A 21,131-nucleotide genomic window follows, 5' to 3' on the forward strand; every position below is an offset into this window, starting at 1 on the left:
CAGATAGTCCATCGGGCGGCCAGGGCGGAGATGACCCTTCAGGCGGCCAGGGCGGAACCCTTCCCTAAGGTGGCCAGGGCGGAGCGGACAGTTCATCGGGCGTCCGTGACGGAGATGACCCCTTGGGCGATCACGGAACAGAAACAGGCACCCGCTCAGGAACCGACACCGGCTGCTCAGGAACAGACATAGACACTGGCTCAGGAACAGACATAGACACTGGCTCAGGAACAGACATAGACACTGACTCAGGAACAGACACAGACATCGGCTCAGGAGACGTGACCTGAACAGTCTCTGGATCGGCAGTCGTGACCTGAACAGTCTCTGGATCGTCAGACGTGACCTGGACAGTCTCTGGATCGGCAGACTTGACCTGAACAGTCTCTGGATCAACAGACGGGACCTGAACAGTCTCTGGATCGGCAGACGGGACCTGAACAGTCTCTGGATCGACAGACGGGACCTGAACAGTCTCTGGATCGGCAGACTTGACCTGAACAGTCTGTAGGTCGGCAGACCTACTGTGTCTCCTCCAAGCATGCAGTACTGCTACAGCATAAAAGAGGAAGACAGCCTTCCTTGCCATGGCAGGACTGATGGTGGGTATCTCCGGGACGATCTCTGGGATGATCTCTGGGATGACAGCGGACTGCACGGGGACAACCTCCGGAACGACAGCGGGCTGCACGGGGACCACCTTCGGTACCACAGCGGCCTGCATGGGGACGACCTCCGGGACGACAGCGGGCTGCACGGGGATAACCTCCGGTACCACAGCGACCTGTACGGGGACGACCTATGGGATGACAGCAGGCTAACGGGAATAACCTCCGGTACCACAGCGACCTGTACGGGGACGACCTCTGGGATGACAGCGGGCTGCACGGGGATAACCTCCGGTACCACAGCGACCTGTACGGGGACGACCTCTGGGATGACAGCGGGCTTACGGGAATAACCTCCGGTACCACAGCGGCCTGTACGGGGACGACCTCCGTGACGTTAGAGAGAAGGGAAGTCTTCCTCCTCCGTCATTTCTTATGGCGAGGTGCAGGCTCTGGGCTGGACAGGACCCGCGGCGAAGGGTGCTCTGGGCTGAGCATCACCGGCCCATGGTTGAAGAAAGACCGGAGCGGAGAGTGGGTCCGGGGCTCACCTCTAGTACTTCCTCCCCTGCGGGTTCCACGAGTCCCTGAAAATCTGGCCCCTAAAAGACTCTCTGTCATTGATGGAAGGGAGTTTAGGGGATTTGAGCGCCATGGCCTCCTCATTCTGGCGGGCCCATAAAGCAAAGCCCTGCAAAATATTCATGCTACTGGATCCATTTGATGAAGGAGTCATTCTGTCACGGGACAATACAGAGAAATGGGTGGATCCAAATGTAGCAATATTATAATCAGGGCAATCCAATTCGTCGTCATCCATGCAAAGGTCAAAATCCAAGTAATCAGAATCGTAGTCATCCATGCAAGGGTCGAAATCCATTTTAATCAGTCCAAAAACAAATACACAAAATAAACAAGAAACAAAACAAGAACAGACTTGTAACAGACCTCAGAAGTGTAGCGTGACATACAACAATTACTCTGTGACATGAACTGAAACAGACAGGGTATTTATACACAGACACTAACAATGTGATAGGGAACAGCTGAGTACAATCACGAGTGATGGGAACAGACAAAGGATTATGGGAATTGCGGTTCCAGAGTGAATGGTGACAGGAAGGGAAAGAGACCTCTACTGGACACCCGGGGAAACACAAACCAGACACTGTGACACCTTTATCCGTGAAGCTCTTCCCAAATTGATCACATGTGTAAGGTTTTTCTCTCTGGTTCTCCCATCAGGTCTAAAAGAAAAAGTAAATCATGTGACATTTCAAATGAGAGAAAAAATGTGAAACTAAAAGTGAAGCCAGGGGCGTAGCAACCGGGGGGGGGACACGTCCCCCTCACTTTTAGAAACAGGTGATTCTGTCCCCCCGCATTTTTTTTTTTTACCCAGCGCCAATATTTACGCCCGTGTTCTCTGATTGGTTACTTAGACTTGAGTGAACTAACATTCAGCCAATCACAGCGCGAATCATCTCTTGGGCGTGTCTGCCATGAGCTTCAAATCTCTTGTTGCTCTTGAGAATTTTCGTTCGTTTAGTCACTTTGCTGTTTGGCCGTCAAAGGTAAAATGAACCAAACGAAAATGAAAAAAGCAGAGGACAATTACATCCTTTTTTCAAACACGCACTGTAAGTATGTCGCGATGACATAAATCACGCGTAAAGTTTCCTTGTTGATTTAACCAACTGTAACGCAGTAAGTCCGTCTATGAGTAAGACGTGTACGACAACAGAACCCGTATGGACCTCGTCACGTCGCGCCGGATTGTGCTGAGCGTGTGTTAAATGCTCTCCTACTTCGCTTTGGATAAAAGCATCTGCTAAATGAGACATAACAGATTATTCCCATCAGGCACGCAACATCATAAGACGTTGATATTTGGTTAAATTTCGGTTGCGACGTTTGGTGACCAAAATAATATTAAAACCTTGTAAATACATTGATTTAGGTTTTATTGATATATTTTTATAAAATGTCTGTTGTATAAAATTACTGTAGATGTAATCTGTATACTCATTGAACACTTTTTTTTTGTCCAACTGTTAAGAAGAAAGATAAAAGTTATTGTTCAAGTGTAGTGTAACTGAAATATTGTAAATATCATAAAATATCTTTTTGAATAAATCAGCCGTTTGAACGAATCGTTTGAGTGAATGACTCGCTCATTAAGACGGTCGCCTGCCGCCTCCTACTGGCGGTTTAGTTTCATAAAGTATCATTCTTTTCAACATTCCTTATTTATATATTCGAAAATATTTAAAATAATCTAATTTAATACAGTTACAATTTTTCAATGTAAAATATTTAATTTGATTGGTAACAGCCTAGTGTCTTATTATTTTAATTGAGTATATTGATCAAATTTAAGAATTTGAAATGAAAGATGGACCATATTTAATAACATTAGGGGGAAAATGCCCTTTATAAAGGTACAAAAAATGTGTGTTTTCAAACAGTGATGTAATGAAACATTGACAATTTAAGTTTGAAGGGAGTAAAGCCTCTGTTTGCTATTAAGGAAATGTAATTTTGCCAAAAGAAGAACTTTTATTTTAAATAAATGTTCATTTTAAATCAGCCTACTTCAGTGTGATATTTTACCATATTATCATGCTTAACACTGAGAATTTGAATAATTGTAATGTGATGATCAGGTGCAGATATCTAAATCAGAGAATATCATAGGTTCGGGCGGTTTGCGGGTGGATTATTTATTTTTAACAGTGGATTCGGGTGACTCAAAGTGCACCAGATTAATGAATTTATCTTTAAAATGTAAAAAAAAAAATCTTCCGGGGGGGCATGCCCCCGGACCCACCTAGAGATACCTAGGGGTATTAAATAACATTCTATTAACATTCAGGAAACTGGACATTTGTATGTTCTTGGAATGTTGCTAATCAACGTTCCTAGAATGTTGAATTTTAAATTGAAATTAAGATGAATGAATGTTTGAGGAACATTTTACCTTTTAAAACACATGACTTTGTTTAACCTAACATCAAGAAAACTGGACATTTTTTTACGTTCCCAGAACCAACATTTGGTGAATATTTGGAGAATATTTTTTGTTCTAAATATATGGAGAACGTTCTTATAAAAAATGTCTGTTAGCTGGGGAACTACTTACCGTGACTGTGGTGATGTGGTTTCTCCACTGTGTGGATCTTCATGTGTCGCTTCAGGTGACTTTTAATAGAGAAACTCTTTCCACACTGATCACACGTGTGCGGCTTCTCTCCAGTGTGGATCCTCTCATGTGTTTTCAGACTTGAAGACTGACTGAATCTCTTGTCACAGTGTGAACACTTGTAAGGTTTTTCTCCAGTGTGGATCCTCTCATGTGTTTTCAGATGATCTGACAGACTGAATCTCTTGTCACAGTGTGAACACTTGTAAGGTTTTTCTCCAGTGTGAATTCTCTGGTGCAGTTTTAAACAGTTCGCTGTAGTAAAAGTCTTCTCACACTCAAAGCACATGTACTCTCTCACACCAGTGTGTATTTTCTCATGTCTATGTAAATGACACCGCCGTGAAAAACTCTTTCCACACACAGAACATGAATGTGGCTTCTCCTTCGTATGAACTGTCAGGTGTTTCTTCAGGTCTGATGCACAAATAAATGTTTTGCCGCATTGATCACATGTGAACGGCTTCTCTCCGGTGTGGATCCTCATGTGAAAATCAAGGCTTGATGATTTTATGAAGCTTTTTCCACACAGATCACATGTGAACGGTCTCTCTCCGGTGTGGATCCTCATGTGAACATCAAGGCTTGATGATTGTGTGAAACTCTTCCCACAAAGATCACATGTGAACGGCTTCTCTCCGGTATGAATTCTCATGTGACACTTAAGATAGTGTTTGCTTGTGAAACTCTTTTCACACTGATTACAAATGAATGGTTTCTCGCCTGTATGAACTCTCTTGTGAATCTCAAGAAAATGTTTGGTTTTGTAACTCTTTCCACACTGAGTGCAGGTGAAAGATTTCTTGGCTCCTCTTTTCTTTAAAAATGTCTGTTTAGTCTTTGAGCGAATCAAAGGTTTGTCTGCAGGTTTGACATGATGTTCCTCCTTCACTTCACTCAGTTCTTCTCTCTCCTCCTTCACTACACTCAGTTCTTCTCTCTCCTCCTTCACTTCACTCAGTTCTTCACTCTCCTCCTTCACTTCACTCAGATCTTCACTCTCCTCCTTCACTACACTCAGTTCTTCTCTCTCCTCCTTCACTTCAATTAGTTCTTCACTCTCCTCGTCCACTTCACTCAGTTCTTCTCTCTCCTCCTTCACTTCACTCAGTTCTTCACTCTCCTCCTTCACTACACTCAGTTCTTCTCTCTCCTCCTTCACTTCAATTAGTTCTTCACTCTCCTCGTCCACTTCACTCAGTTCTTCTCTCTCCTCCTTCACTTCACTCAGTTCTTCACTCTCCTCCTTCACTACACTCAGTTCTTCTCTCTCCTCCTTCACTTCAATTAGTTCTTCACTCTCCTCGCTCTCTTCCATCAGGTCTGAAATCAAAGAGAAAGTTATTTCATTTTCAGTTCAACAGAAATAATTCAAAGAGAGGAATATGAAGTGAAATGACAGAAAAAGAGCTGATATGTGTGTTAGATATTAGTTTTATGTGTTAGAATAATGTAATGTAATGTTAAGCATTACAAATTATACAATAGTTTCATAATGCTGATACCAAAGTTTAAAGTTCAAGTTCCGTTTATTTCTAAAGCACATTTACTAAAGGCCGCTGGTCGACCAAAGTGCTGTACAATAATTACAATATAGATACACAAGAAAGAAACAATCAATAATCACTTAGAAACAATAAAAACAGGATAAATTACATGTTAAAAGCCGAGACAAACAGATGAGTTTTGAGAGCAGCCTTAAACTCAGATAAAGTGGAAACCATTTTAATTTGGGTCGGGAGATTATTCCACAAAGTGGGGCCAGCCACTTCAAAGGCTCTATTTCCCCTTTTTTTCAAAGCAGGTTCTGAGAATGTGAAGGAGGAATTTGTTTCCCGATCTAAGTCCTCGCTTAGGAGTGTACAGGTGGAGTAAGTCCGTCAAATAAGATGGTGCAAGATTATTTAAGGATCTGTAGACAAGTAATATAATTTTATATTCAATTCTATACTGAACAGGTAACCAATGTAGAGATCTCAGAAGGGGTGTAACATGATACATTTTTTTTTTTACACCCCTTCAGGAATCTAGCTGCTGCATTTTCAAGATTGATATTTAATTTATTTTATATAAAACGTTTTAATTATTACAGTCCAGTCACACTAGACTTTTAATTCCAATGACTCCCATTTATTCGCATGTGAACGTGGGAAACCAGAAACACAAGTTTTGCTGCGTTCCAGTTCAAGTGCGAACGCCAATTAATTATTGGTCATTTATATCATAATTTAATTAGACATTTGATTACTCTATTTAACTCTTTACATTATATTTTACTAGTTAATTTGGATTCCAGTGTCACTTAGAGTTTCACCTCTGCCAATAATGCTGACCTCACGGTCACAAACTCATAAGTCTGATTATTAGTCGAAGGTTATGACTTATATCAGGGTTTTTTCTGCATAGATAATTATAAGGCTGCCGCCTCCGGCTCTCGACAAAACTCGGACGGTTACCGCTCCGCTTGTGGCCATTCTCAAACCGTATAGTGCTGCGCGGATCGCGGATAATCGGGTAATACAAACATTCCATTACAATTAATCGAGGGTAGATGACAGATAAATCATTATAATGTGTTGAGTTTAATAAAGACACGTAAATCTCATCACGGTAAATCGCAATGAACGTGCGTGACTCTTTCACTTTCGTTTTCAACAACGTAATTCTCTTCAGGGAAAACCAATCAAGGAAAACAAATCAGGCTCGAGTAACGCTTGTCAGGGACATTGACTGTGTCCGAGATACGTGTGTTTTGTTCTTTTTTGTAGGCAATTGTGTATACTGATAAATGATCTGATGTTCTCCTATTAACAGAAATGTTTAATGATGGAATACTGAAAGCAAAACCTGTTCTTCCTGTATTAGGATCTTTAGATACATCCCTATACAGTATACTGGGACAAATGCTTGATATACAGTTTGTAGTCTATCTTCAACAATAGCCACAGATTCTTTCATTACCTCTAGCATATCAAAATCTATGAGTACTGCAGGAAACAACCAAGGTGGAGTTATTGATAATGTCAACCCTTCTTTTTAGTGTTTTTTTTTTATACTGTTAACAAAAAAAAAGTGTATGTTACAAATACTACAGTATACAAGAAAAGACAAGAAATGTAACACTAGGGGGATTCATGTAGAACTACATAAGACACATTTACACATTTTCTAAGTTTTAACTGCTTTTTTCTTCATAGAAAATCGTATTGATCAATATAAAGCTCAATAGGCTATATGCACACGGAGGTGATGACGTACTTCCGCTAAATTCTCAGCCAACTAAGCCATTTCCGCTACGGCTGAGGTGATTGTTTACCAAGCGATAACGATAGCGTAATGTCTAGTAAGAAATCGTTTAAATTTCAGCGAACCAACAGCAGTACAGCTGAGCACTGTTGTGTGCCTCTGTGTCAAGCCTCAAGTAAGTACAACACAGTACTTAGTTTTCACACATTTCCATCTGACGCGGAAATCAGGCGAAAATGGCTTGTCGCTATCCGGAGGGACAACTTCACAGTTTGTCCCCACACCCGAGTATGTAGCCGGCATTTTAAAAAGGAGGATGTTCATGAGCCAGTGTCAGAGACAGGGAGATAGCCATTAATCAAGGGAGCTGTTCCAGCATTGTTTGAGTTGAACAATTACACCCTTCCCACTTCAAGACCGGGGGTATGGGAGAGGAGAGAGTGGCCGCTGGTGTCGCGGGATGACGCTGCGTGCGAGGAGGCTGACATCCTCATGGACCACGACTACGCTTCGGCTCCAGATCCCGCAGGTGAGTCGATTTAGCCCTTGATGACAACATGTCTCTCAGAGAGGAGAACCTCAAGCTGAGGGAACAAGTCGAGAAGCTGACAATGAATCAGCGCTTTGGGATTAATCTTTTTCTGCCTCAGACAAGGACATACATTTTTTTTTCACAAGATCAGATGTCCGGATTGTTCTGTAGTACTTTTGCAGCAACGGATATAGGTGTGTGAACAGATAAAGATCATACCTGGAGAGGGACAAACAGCAGCTGTGGTATCAAATGTTCACACATATTTTTTAATTTGTACATTTAAATTTAAGTTGTTATAATATTTTATTCTTTTGATGTCTTTATAATTATTCTATGTAGCTTTGGCAATATTGCATTATATACAGTCATGCCAATAAAGAAATTTGAATTGAATTGAGAGAAAGGCTTATTGAGTTATATATTTGAAATGCTTCCTATTCATTTCATAGTATACACTGATACAAGATTTAAATGCTAATATCTGAATTGTATTTATTTAGATTTGCATCGTATGACCTACTGATGAGATTCTGGGCCTTAATAGAGCCTTCGCTGCCATCTATGGTCAGTGTGACACAAGCACAGAGAGTTGAGTTTACAGTTCCACTGTAGTAAGTAGTTATTTACATGGACCATACAATACAACTTAACAAAGATCATGGTTAATAGAAGTTGAGAGAAATATAATGTACATTTTATTTCTTTTGAACAGACTCATTCCCTGCAGCCCATTGATGAGATGTTCTTGTTTCTCAACTACCTTGCATTGGGTTCAAAACAGCGTGGCGTTGCTGACCGGTACAGAGTCCACCAGTCCACAGTCAGTCGGATCATCACAACGCGGAGCAACTTTCAGTACACTGTGCTAGGGTCTGTGAGGATCTGGATACCAGAGGAGAAAATAAGGGCACATCTGCCAGCTGATTTTAAGGACTATGCAGACACTACAGTCATCCTGGACTGCACGGAGCTGAGGTGCCAGTGCCCTTCATCACCTCTTCTCCAAAGTGAAATGTTCTCAGCATACAAGTCCCACTCTACTCTCAAAGGGCTGCTTGGAGTGGCTCCTCATGGGGTTGTCACATTTATCTCTCCACTGTACGCTGGTTCCATCAGTGACAAACAGATCACGCGGGAGTCTGGAATTCTCTCCCTTTTGAGACCTGGGATGGCCATCATGGTTGACCGAGGTTTCCTTGTTGATGACCTTGTGCCTTGCAAGATTTATAGGCCAGCATGTCTTCTGAAGAACTATGAAAACAGGCCTCTTGTAAAGGCTTGGGCAAAGAAGCCAGAGTAGAGAGCCACTTGTCTGTAAATAGCTATTTATTTTAATTCAATAAAAAAAATTGTCAATATGTTACAGAAGCTGCAATGTTACAAGAATTTTTTCAGCCACTTTGTTATAATTGTTCACTTTTAGAAATGTATAAATTTCATTGTATAGTACCTCATGTTATTTATGAACTCTCTACTGAATTATTTGCATGTTATATGTACTTTAGCTCATCAGTGTTTTTAAGCCATCTGTTATAAAAGAATAATATTTTCATGCACAGTGAATTATATTTACTGAGTAATAACCTTTGTTTAGGGCTACCAAATGACAAACAACCGTTATAAAATACTATTTTTAGGTAATGAAATCTTAGGAAGAACATGTACATATGTAATAATCTATTTATTAAATTAAATGTTCCATCTCATTACATTAGTATACAAATACAACAAGAAACATAGTAATAAATATGTACACATTAGTATACAAATACAACAAGAAACAAAGTAATAAATATGTACAAATTAGTATAGAATTACAACAAGAAACATAGTAATAAATATGTACAAATATTTTGCAATGGACTGAACTGATAAGAGCTGCTAGATTAGAACTGCCAGTAAGAGTAATAGAGAAAAGAGAAATTAACAGCATTCTGTAAAAGAAGTGTGACAGGCTATCAGATTCTAATTATCTAGGCAAGCATTGAGATAACACACACAATAAAAGAAAGTGTCATTTTTTTTTCTTTCATTCTTTTGGTGATTTCATTGTCTCTGGGAATCCTCTGAATAAACATGTCTTCCTGAGTGTAGACAACAAAGTCACACCAGTCCAAACCAGAAATCAACATCTGGCCCTGGATCTGCCAAAAGTACGGATGAGATTTCCTTAATGTGTGTGTGTGTGTGTGTGCCCTCACTGATCTTAATATATGGGAAGTCAACATAGCTTGCTACATTGGGGCATTTAATTTCAACAAGGCCAAACACTGTCTGCCCCTTTGGATCGTACACGATGCCATAAGGTGATGACCCCATCCAGGGTGTGTCAGGGTGGATAAGGAAGCCATAGGGATAGTAGGGAGCCAGTGCAGTGTTGACAAAACTGGGCTAATATGGTCATACTTCCTGGTTCTAGTGAGAACTCGAGTTGCTGCATTTTGAACCAGCTGTAGTTTGTTTATTAAGCGTGCAGGGCAACCACCCAGTAGAGCATTACAATAATCTAGCCTTGAGGTCATGAGCGCATGAACTAATTGTACCGCATTTGTCAATGAGAGCATATGGCATAATTTTGATATATTTTTAAGATGGAAAAATGCGGTTTTACAGATACTAGACACGTGACTTTCAAATGAAAGATTGGTATCAAAGAGCACACCCAGGTTCCTAACCGATGACTTAACAGAGCAGCCATCAAGTGTTAGACAGTATTCTAGGTTAATACGTAAGGAAGTTTTTTATCCAATAATTAAAATTTCTGTTGTTTTAGAATTTAGTAGTAGGAAATTACTAGTCATCCAGTTTTTTATATCAGCTATGCATTCCGTTAATTTTGTGAATTGGTAAGTTTCATTAGGTTGTGAAGAAATATAGAGCTGAGTATCATCAGCATAACAGTGGAAGCTAATTCCATGCTTCCTAATGATATCTCCTAATGGAAGCATGTACAGAGTGAACAGCAACGGTCCTAGTACTGAGACCTATGGTATGCCATACTGAACTTGTGATCGATAAGACATCTCTTAATTTACTGCTACAAACTGATAACGGTCAGATAAGTATGATTTAAACCATGCTAGTGCAATTCCACTAATGCCAACATAATTTTCAAGTCTATTTAAAAGAATGTTGTGGTCAATAGTGTCAAATGCATCAGTAAGATCGAGTAACACCAATAGAGAGATACAACCACAATCGGATGATAAGAGCAAATCATTTGTGACTCTAATGAGAGCAGTCTCAGTACTATAGTACGGTCTAAATCCTGACTGAAAATCCTTACAGATATAATTTCTTTCTAAAAAGTAACATAGTTGTGAAGATACTGCCTTTTCTAGTATCTTTGACAGAAAGGGTAGATTCGAGATCGGCCTGTAATTGACTAATTCTGTAGGATCAAGTTGCGTTTTTTAACAAGTGGCTTAATCATAGCCAGCTTAAAGATTTTTGGTACGTGTCCTAGAGACAAATATGAATTAATGATAGTAAGAAGAGGATCTATGACCTCTGGGAGCATCTCTTTCAGTAGCTTAGTTGGTATAGGGTCTAACATACATGTTGTCAGTTTAGATGATTTAATGAGTTTAGCGAATTCTTCCTCTCCTATAGCAATAAATGAATCGAATTTTTCCTTAGGGAGACTACAATGCACTGCCTGATGCGATACTGTAGTAGACAGTTGCATAGTTATCATTTTGTCCCTGATATTATCAATCTTATAAGTGAAGAATTTCATAGTCATTACTGCTGTGTTGCTTGGAAATGTCTGGGCTTGAATCTTTCTTTTTTGTTAGTTTAGCCACTGTTTCAAATAAATACCTAGGATTATGTTTATTTCCTTCTAATAGGGTTGGAAAATAAGCAGATCTAGCAGCTTTTAAGGCCTCTCTGTATGCAATCAAGCTCTCCTTCCATGAAATGCGAAATACCTCTAGGTTTTGTTTTTTTCCAGTTGCGCTCCATTTTTCTGGGTGCTCTCTTAAAGGTGCATTGCGCAAGTCTCTGAGTTTTTGCAGAACTATGCCCCCTCTGGCGACAAGCGAAACTGCAACCAGAGGTGTGCACGCTCATGGACCACACGCACACGCACGCTTGTACGAGCACAAGCTGTTCTTAACCAAAGGAGCATCAGCCACACAAATCTTTTGTTTACAGTCATAATGTCTTCAGAGGTAATAAAGTTATAAATCTGCAAGTCATTTTAAATATGTGAAAGGAAAGGCATTTGAGTAAATTACACACTTATGTGTGAGGGGAAAACGTGGGTAGTAGAAAACTTCGGTTTTTGTTTCCATCTATCTCCATGTTGAACTGTTTTATGTGTTTACTGTATCCATTTGCGGGGGTTTAGCCTGTTTTATTGATCTGCTAAGTAGCATAATTCCAATAGCAATACATCCTAATTACTCGAATAGCGAATCACTAAACTACATGTAGTGCTGATTTATTTAGTAGATATTTTGACAGGGACAATACACACTGACGAACATTTATGTGAAATGTGTCAATACTTTTCAACTGCTGTCCCTGGGCAAGGTCACAATAGTTCATACATTGACTAAAGTTTTGTCGCTCGAGTTGTCTTCGCTGATTCGGAGAATGGCGGCGAATACACAAACCTGCCAGACATAGCCAGGTGAGCGTGAACGCGCATGACGTCACGCCCAGTCTAAAATTCCGCCCCGAATCCCTCTTATTTATTTTACTGTACAGGATTATAGAGGCAATCGCAGTGATCAGAGAAGGGCTCATTCAGCCCATCGGGCAATTGTTTAAGCATGTATGGGTTAGAAAAACGGGTATTTTTAACATGAAATGTTGCGCAATGCACCTTTAAGGGCCTGAGTGTGCTCGTTGTACCACGGCGTTGGACTATTTTCTTTAATCTTCTTTCAGGGCAACGGAGCAACTGTGTCTAAAGTGCTGGAAAAGAGAGAGTTAAAAGTTTCTGTTGCAATATCGAGTTCTTCTAAGCTAGATGCTGGGATGAAACTGATTAGGAAGATTATTGATAAAGCAATCTTTAGTGGCAGAAGAGATAGGTCTAACATATTTGTAACACAGAGTCGGCTTTGCAGCCTTGGCTAAATGTAATTTACACGAGACTAGATAATGATCTGAGATGTCATCACTCTGCTGCAGAATTTCAACGGCATCAACATTTATTCTGTGTGATAATATTAGATCTAGGGTATGATTACGACAATGAGTAGGTCCTGACACATGTTGTCTACCTCCAATAGAGTTCAGAATGTTTTTAAATGCCAATCCCAATGCATCTTTTTCAGTACTAACTCTGATAGAAAGTCCGCAAATTCTTTGATAAAATCTTTATGGTGCCCTGGTGGCCTGTATACAGTAGCCAGCACAAATCTCAAATGTGATTTGTCATTTACACTATACATTTTTACATTAAGCACCAACACTTCAAAAATAAGTATATTTAAAACTAGATTTCTTAGTGGTTTTGAAAATATTACTATAAATTACAGCGACACCTCCCCCTTTGCCTTTCAGACGAGGCTCATGTTTATAACAGTAATATTGCGGGGTGGACTCATTTAGAGTAATGTAATCGTTTGGTTTTAGCCAGGTTTCTTTCAAACACAGCACATCTAGATTATAGTCAGTAATCATATCATTAACAATAAGCTCTTATGAAGTAAGGGATCGAATATTCAGCAACCCAAGCTTTATCATTTGCTCATCTGTATTATAGCTGTTTTTTATTTGTTGAACAGCAAATAAATGTTTAACCTTAGATGGGTTGAAAGTTTTTGGGATTTCCAAATTCGGGGAACAGACACAGTCTCTATATGAGGATAGCTAGTTGAAAGAGTCTCTATGTGATGGGATTTATCTGACCTTGGTAAACCTATTTTCAACAGGTCAGGTCTGCCCCAATAACTTTTCCAATTGTCTGTCAAGTCAAGTCAAGTCTATTTATATAGCGCTTTTCACAACATAGGTTGTATTTTGTTTGTTTATTTATATTTGCACCTTAAAATACAAAATGACAAAAATAATAACAAAACATAAAATATATAAACAGAACTAAAACAAATATTATCAATTTAATGATGTGCAGGAAGAGGCAAAAAACCCCAACTGGGCTTATTTAACGCCTCCACCTATAGACATAATTACAATAAAATCAAAACAAAAAACATAAAAAACAAAAACATTTTACTACATAAAAGTAACAACAAACTAGTGAAATACATATATCCATAACACACACACAAAACACACATGCATATACATATATACATACACATAACATCAACAAATTTTGATGACGATTACAGTAATGAAAATAATAATCAAAAATATGATCATAACATAAAAATGAAATAATTACTATATTAAAAATGTAGAACAGCAGTTAAATGGGCTTTTAAATATCTTTTATAACATTTTAATGAGGAGGAGTTTATTGCTAAATGGGAAAAACTGTTCCATAATTTGGTACCCCTAAATCTGATAGTAAATTGACCTCTGCACGTAAGAAACTTTGGAAGATGAAGATCTAAGGATTGACGAGTTGAATAAGAATGAACCTGTGAGTTAAATTTAAAATAAGTCTTAAAGTGCTCTGGGATATTTTCATAATTAAAATATACCTTATAAATAAAAACACATATTTGAGTGATATTAATGTCATACACAGTAAGTATCTGAAGATTCTGAAATAGAGGCACAGATGAAGAATGTAACTCAGATCGGGTTGCAATCCTAACAAAACGTTTCTGAAGAACCAAAATTCTATGAAGTGTAGAAGGAAAAGTGCTTGCCCAAACTATATTACAATATGAAAGATATGGATAAATTAAACTGTAATAGAGTGTAAGAAGACAATTTGTAGTAATGAGATTGCTAATCCTCCTAATTATACCAATAGATTTATTTATTTTCTTGCTAACCCAGTCAATTTGTGTTTTCCAATTCAAGTTCTCATCAACAAAAATTCCGAGGAATCTTGTTGTTGAAACTTGGGATATCTCCACAGTCTCCATTTTGACTTTAGAGAGGTTCTTAGAATATGATTTTTTTTCCACTAAAAATTATATAATTAGATTTTTTTGTATTCAGCGATAACTTATTTAATCTGAACCATGTAGCATATGCAGTTAAACCAGTATTTACATTTTTAATCAGAAAATTAAAATTTGAATGAGAATAAACTAAAGTTGTGTCATCTGCAAACATTATTGGGAAAAGAATATTTGACACATTTGATAAATCATTAATATAAATAAGAAATAATAATGGTCCAAGAATGGACCCCTGTGGGACCCCACAAAGTAGTCTGGCTTTGTTGGAATAGCATCCATTAATACAAACAAACTGTTGTCTGTTTGAAATATAATTTAACCATTCAAGCGTAACATCATGAAAACCATATTTTTGCAATTTTTTCAATAGAATATGATGGTTGACTGTATCAAAAGCTTTTGAGAAGTCAACGAATATACTACAGGTAAATTCAATATTTTCTAATGCAGAGGAAACTTTGTCAATCAAATAAAGCAAAGCCATAGATGTGGAATGACTTTTCCTGAAGCCATACTGATGTTTATAAAGAATTAAATTAGAATCAAGATGGAATAAGATCCTTTTATATATAACTTTTTCTAATATTTTTGAAAAACAAGGCAATATGGATATGGGTCTATAATTATTGAAGCAACAAGGGTCATCTGCTTTAAACAGAGGAATAACTTTAGCAACCTTTAAATCCTCTGGTACAACTCCTGTTTTCAGAGAAAGTGAAAAAAATGAAAACCAGTGGCTGCAAAATAAACTGCTTGATCTGTTTGACAAGGAATGAAGAAATATTATCATGGCCGGTTGAAGATGTTTTCATTTCATCAATAATATCACTTATTTCTTGAACATCAGGAGGCTGAAAAAGAGAAATAGAAGGATAATTCCTTATAATATAATCTAGTGGATTACCATTACAAGCAGGAACTTTACTGGCTAATTCATGTCCAATGTTAACAAAAAAATTATTAAATTTTTGAGCTATATCAAATGAGCTATTAAAAGAATTATCACCTTCATAAAAAACTGAAGGTAATTCTGAATGAGACTTATCTCTATGCAGCAACTGATTTATAACTTTCCATGTGGTTTTAGTATCATTTGAACACCTCTTAAATTTCTCACAGAAATATTTCTTTTTTGACGATCTAATGTAATAAGTATATTTATTTCTACAAGATGTATAAGCACCACGGGTAAGGGGTGTAGGATTTGAAATATATTTTCTGTACAATTTATTCTTTTTCCTCAGCAGCTTCAACAAGTCAACTGTAAACCAATGCTTACTAAAGGCCTGACTATATTTCATAGTAGAGCTAATAATTGGAAAACATTCATTGAAACTACCGCTAATAATTTTCATAAAATTTTGATATGCAAAATGAGCATTTTTTTCTTTGTAAAGATCATTCCATGAAGTACTGGCAAGCATATCTTTAAATTTAGAAACATTTAGCTTGCTCATAATTCTTTTAAGCATCTTTTTCTTTTTTTGTTTGGTTGTATTAAACTTGATTAACGAAAATTGGAATATAGGGAAATGATCAGACAAATCCAAATACAAGACTCCAGATTTCATTCCTTCACTCAAATTATTTGTTAAGATGTTATCAATCAAAGTTGCTGAGTTCTCCTTTACTCGAGTAGGTTTATGAATAAGAGGGAAAAAATAACTAGAATAAAGTATATTTAGAAAATCTGCAGTAAATGTATCTGGATTATTTTTTTAAAGATTTATATTAAAATCACCTAAGATATAACAAAGTTTATCCTCCTTGTTAATCAGATCAAGAGAACTGGATAGACATTCATTAAAATCTTTGACAACAGAATCTGGTGAACGATAGATGACGCCAACTATGACGTTTTTTCCACCAAAAACACCAGAGAGCTCCACAAAAACAGATTCTACTGAATTCAGTGATAAATCATCCCTAACTTTAAACTCATAGTTGTCTAAAAAAAATAAAGATACTCCACCTCCCGATCTAATTTCTCTTACATAATGAACTGAATTGTAATTTGATAATTTAAATATTTCTCTAGAGTCTTCTGTAAGCCATGTTTCAGATAAAGCAATAACAGAAAACTTATGTTTAAGTAAAGATAAATAATGAATAAATTTGTCATAGTTAGAAGGAAGACTTCTTATGTTCAAGTGAAAAGTGGAGAATATATTAGAAGGCATGGAAACATACAAGTCATTAAACTGAGTTTCATCATAAAATCTGCAAAGGTTTGTGGTATCAAATGATGAAAAAAAATGCAAATCTGGGTCAACATCAAAATTATAAGAATCAATTAAAGAGGAATCAAAAATATTGAAATCAGAATCAGATGTATTGTAGTAGTCCATAGAGTGTATATTTACTGTAAAAAAAACACACAAAAAAACACAATATTGTATGAAGAAAACACGGTAGGCAACTATTGAACCAACCTCTAACTGTTGGTCCTCCTTTGTTGAGGAGGATTTTGTGTTGGTGGATGGACAATAAGTTTGTCATATCTCAAATATGCAATGTCACCTCTCTCTCGAGCCGCCTTCATTGCAGGGAGTAGATCTTTCCTTCTTTGACGGACGGTTTCAGAGAAGTCCTCATTGATGAAAATGCCTGAGCCCTTCAAGTTCTTTGCTTTATCCAGAACAGCCAGTTTGTCCTTAAGCCGCAGAAATCTGACCACAATAGGTCTGGGCTTTTCTGAAGGTGTCGCTGGCTTCCCAGTTCTATGAGCCCAGTCAAGCTCTATTTTCAAGTGATCCAACTGTAACTTTTCACTGAATAGTTTTCTCACTTTATCTTCAGAATCAGACACTTTTTCTCTCACAGACTCTTTAATGCCGTCCACAACAATATTATTCCGTCTTGACTGGCCCTCCAGATAGTCAGTCTTCTCTGTGATAGAATTGAAACTTTTACAGATTGTATCCAGATCTGACCTGGTTTCACTACAGATCTTTGACCAGGTGCCACAAGAGATTTTAAAGTCATCAAATTCTTTTTGAGTCATTTCCAGACTCACCTTGAAGTCATAAACTTGCTTTGACAGATCGTCAATCCTCTTATTAGAAGAGTCAACTATGATCTGTACACAAGATTTGAAATTTTTTTCTTGCTGTTCAAGCAAAGTTCTGTAGAAGTCCTTCTGCTGATCCAATAACTCACGCACTTGAGCCATGGTAACATAATCCTCGGTGGTGTGGTTAGAGGCTTTTGGTGGCATTGTTTAATGACCAAGGCCCACTAGGCCCGAGGATTCAGCAGTAGTGTCCCAGAAACTTCACAAAATACAAACAACAGCCACAATTTTGCTTGAAGATTTTTGATTAAGCTTTTCTTACTTCAAACAGCAACTAATATTTTGAGATTTAAGAGGGATTCCTCCGATTTTTTATGGATCAGAAAACCAGCAGTAAGATCAGAAAAACACAACTTCAGCCATTTTGGAAGGGTCATGTGACACCAAAGCAAAGCAGCTTCACAGTATTAAATTAAAACAATACATCAATGTTTGTTTCTAGTGGAAATTCCACGTTTGGTAATGCTGATCAATAGTATCGTTGATTGATTAATTAAATTAAATATCCCCAAATATCCCCAACTGAGCAAGCCAAGGGCAACAGTGGCAAGGAACCGAAAAACTCCATCAGGTGACCTAATGGAGAAAAAAAAAAACCTTGGGAGAACCCAGGCTCAGTCAGCTCTATAAATTCTATATTATTTTGCAAACACCACTTCGACAGCCAGCCACTGAGTGAACACAATCTACTGACTATCTCATCACTCCTGCGAACAGGAAGGGGGCCAGAGCAAATTACAGTGCATGACATCGTACTTGCAATATTTTTACTTGTTTAATATTAATTTTGGTGATCTCCGACTGGCGGAGTCGAACATCAGAGAATGTAGGCCTATTAATGTGCTGAGTGACGCTATCAAGTACGCTGCCGTTCCATTTGTAGAATTACTGGACTTGCGTCCTCCCGTCCTCGAGAGTTTGTTCTGAGTCGGCAAGTCCAAACTTGCCAAGTCCAAACTCGGAAGTGGTCTTTCTTCAGAATTAGAAGATGTGATTTCAGAGTGAAAGCCTGAGTGAAACTCTTCCCGCATTGAGGTCTCTCTCCGGTGTGGATGCTGTCGTATTGGCAAGAGGCCCAGAAGTGAATTCTTCTGATAAATCCCTCGAAATGAGATCTCTCCTAAATATTTTACATGTCCAGATTCGAAAAGGACCCTGAATTAACGTCTAGCATCTTTAACTTGCAGGTAAGGGCAATTTATAAGTGTAACAGGTTAAGGGAATGTTTTAGAATTATTTATAAGGTTACAGCGGGATACAAGTACAACAATCCTCATATGATTCCTAAGTTTGTGTTTACTTAAGAAACTGTTCCCACACTGACCACATGTGTATGGTCTCTCTCCAGTGGACCATCGTGTGTCTCTTTCCTTTATCTGTGAAGCTCTTCCCGAATTGATCACATGTGTAAGGTTTCTCTCTGGTTCTCCCATCAGGTCTAAAAGAAACATGAAATCATGTGACATTTTCAAATGAGAGAAAAAATGTGAAATAAAAAGTGAAGCCACAAGTCAAGATCACTTATGAGTTCAATAGTCATTTTAAACCAGTTGAATCTGGTTTGAGGATGGTTCCAAACATGACAGAATGTTTCAGGAACATCATGCTAACCTTTAAATAACATTCTATTAACATTCAGGAAACTGGTATGTTCTTGGAATGTTACAAATTAACGTTCCTAGAATGTTGAATTTTAAATCGAAATTAAGTTGAAAGAACGTTTGAGGAACATTTTACCTTTTAAAACACATTCCTCTAACATCAAGAAAACTGGACATTTTTTACGTTCCCGGAACCAACATTTGGTTCTGAATATTTGGAGACTTTTTTTGGTTCTGAATATATGGAGAATGTTCTTATAAAAAATGTCTTGTTAGCTGGGGAACTACTTACTGTGACTGTGGTGATGTGGTTTCTCCACTGTGTGGATCTTCATGTGTAGCTTCAGGTTACTTTTAATAGTGAAACTCCTCCCACACTGATCACACGTGTGCGGCTTCTCTCCAGTGTGGATCCTCTCATGTATTTTCAGACTTGAAGACTGAATGAATCTCTTGTCACAGTGTGAACACTTGTAAGGTTTCTCTCCAGTGTGGATGCTCTCATGTATTTTCAGAGATGATGACAAACTGAATCTCTTGTCACAGTGTGAACAGCTGTAAGGTTTCTCTCCAGTGTGGATCCTCTCATGTAATTTCAGATATCCTGATTGACTGAATCTCTTGTCACAGTGTGAACACTTGTAAGGTTTTTCTCCAGTGTGGATTCTCTGGTGCTGTTTTAAACTGTCTGCTGTAGTAAAAGTCTTCTCACACTCAAAGCACATGTACTCTCTCACACCAGTGTGGATTTTCTGATGTGTATGTAAATTACCCCGCAATGAAAAACTCTTTCCACACACAGAACATGAATGCGGCTTCTCCTTCGTATGAACGGTCAGGTGTCTCTTCAGTTCCAATGCCCTAAGAAATGTTTTGCCACATTGATCACATGTGAACGGCTTCACTCCAGTGTGGATCATCATGTGACTATTAAGGCTTGATGATTTTATGAAGCTTTTTCCACACTGATCACATGTGAACGGCTTCTCTCCGGTGTGGATCATCATGTGAACATCAAGGTTTGATGATTGTATGAAGCTTTTTCCACACAGATCACATGTAAACAGTCTCTCTCCGGTGTGGATCCTCATGTGACGCTTAAGATATTGTTTGTCTGAGAATTTCTTTTCACACTGATTACAAATGAATGGTTTCTTGCCTGTATGAACTCCCTTGTGAATCTCAAGACTTTGTTTGGTTGTGTAACTCTTTCCACACTGAGTGCAGGTGAAAGATTTCTTGGCTCCTCTTTTCTTTAAAAATGTCCGTTTAGTCTTTGAGCGTATCAAAGGTTTTTCTCCAGGTTTGACATGATGTCCCTCCTCCACTTCACTCAGTTCTTCACTCTCCTCCTTCACTTCACTCAGTTCTTCACTCTTCTTCTTGACTTCGCTCAGTTCTTCTCTCTCCTCCACTTCTCTCAGTTCTTCACTCTCCTCCTTCACTTCACTCAGTTCTTCACTCTCCTCCTTCACTTCACTCAGTTCTTCACTCTCCTCCTTCACTTCACTCAGTCCTTCACTCTCCTCCTTCACTTCACTCAGTTCTTCACTCTCCTCCTTCACTTCCATCAGGTCTGAAATCAAAGAGAAAAAGTTATTTCATTTAACTTCATAACAGAAATAATTCAAAAAGAGGAATATGAAGTGAAACGACATAAAAGAGCTGATATTTGTGTTAGATATTAGTTTTATGTTAGAATAATCAATAAAGTTTTGTTTGTGTTTTAAAGAGAAGTGTTACTTGTGTTATGTGCTTACGAATATAATGTCTTACTGTGCGTTCACACCGGACACGAATAGCACATC

At 38.2% G+C, this 21,131-nt stretch overlaps 1 protein-coding gene across 1 annotated transcript in view; it reads right to left on the bottom strand.

Moving 5' to 3' along the window:
- Nucleotides 1-239: 239 nt before the first annotated feature.
- LOC311299392 (uncharacterized protein) overlaps nt 240-21,131 on the bottom strand; it is a 42,340-nt gene continuing 21,448 nt past the window's right edge. Inside the window, exons 3-7 of the mRNA XM_084422937.1 lie at nt 19,616-20,899; nt 19,047-19,160; nt 3,751-5,133; nt 963-1,855; nt 240-897 (exon numbers count right to left, since the gene is read on the bottom strand). Of these exons, the coding sequence (XP_084279063.1) occupies nt 1,815-1,855; nt 3,751-5,133; nt 19,047-19,160; nt 19,616-20,899 (2,822 nt within the window). The 3' untranslated portion in view covers nt 240-897; nt 963-1,814. The remainder of the gene's footprint in view (nt 898-962; nt 1,856-3,750; nt 5,134-19,046; nt 19,161-19,615; nt 20,900-21,131) is intronic.

This window comes from Rutilus rutilus (genome assembly GCF_951802725.1).
Source record: "Rutilus rutilus genome assembly, chromosome: 1".
In the NCBI taxonomy this organism is placed as follows: Eukaryota; Metazoa; Chordata; class Actinopteri; order Cypriniformes; family Leuciscidae; genus Rutilus; species Rutilus rutilus.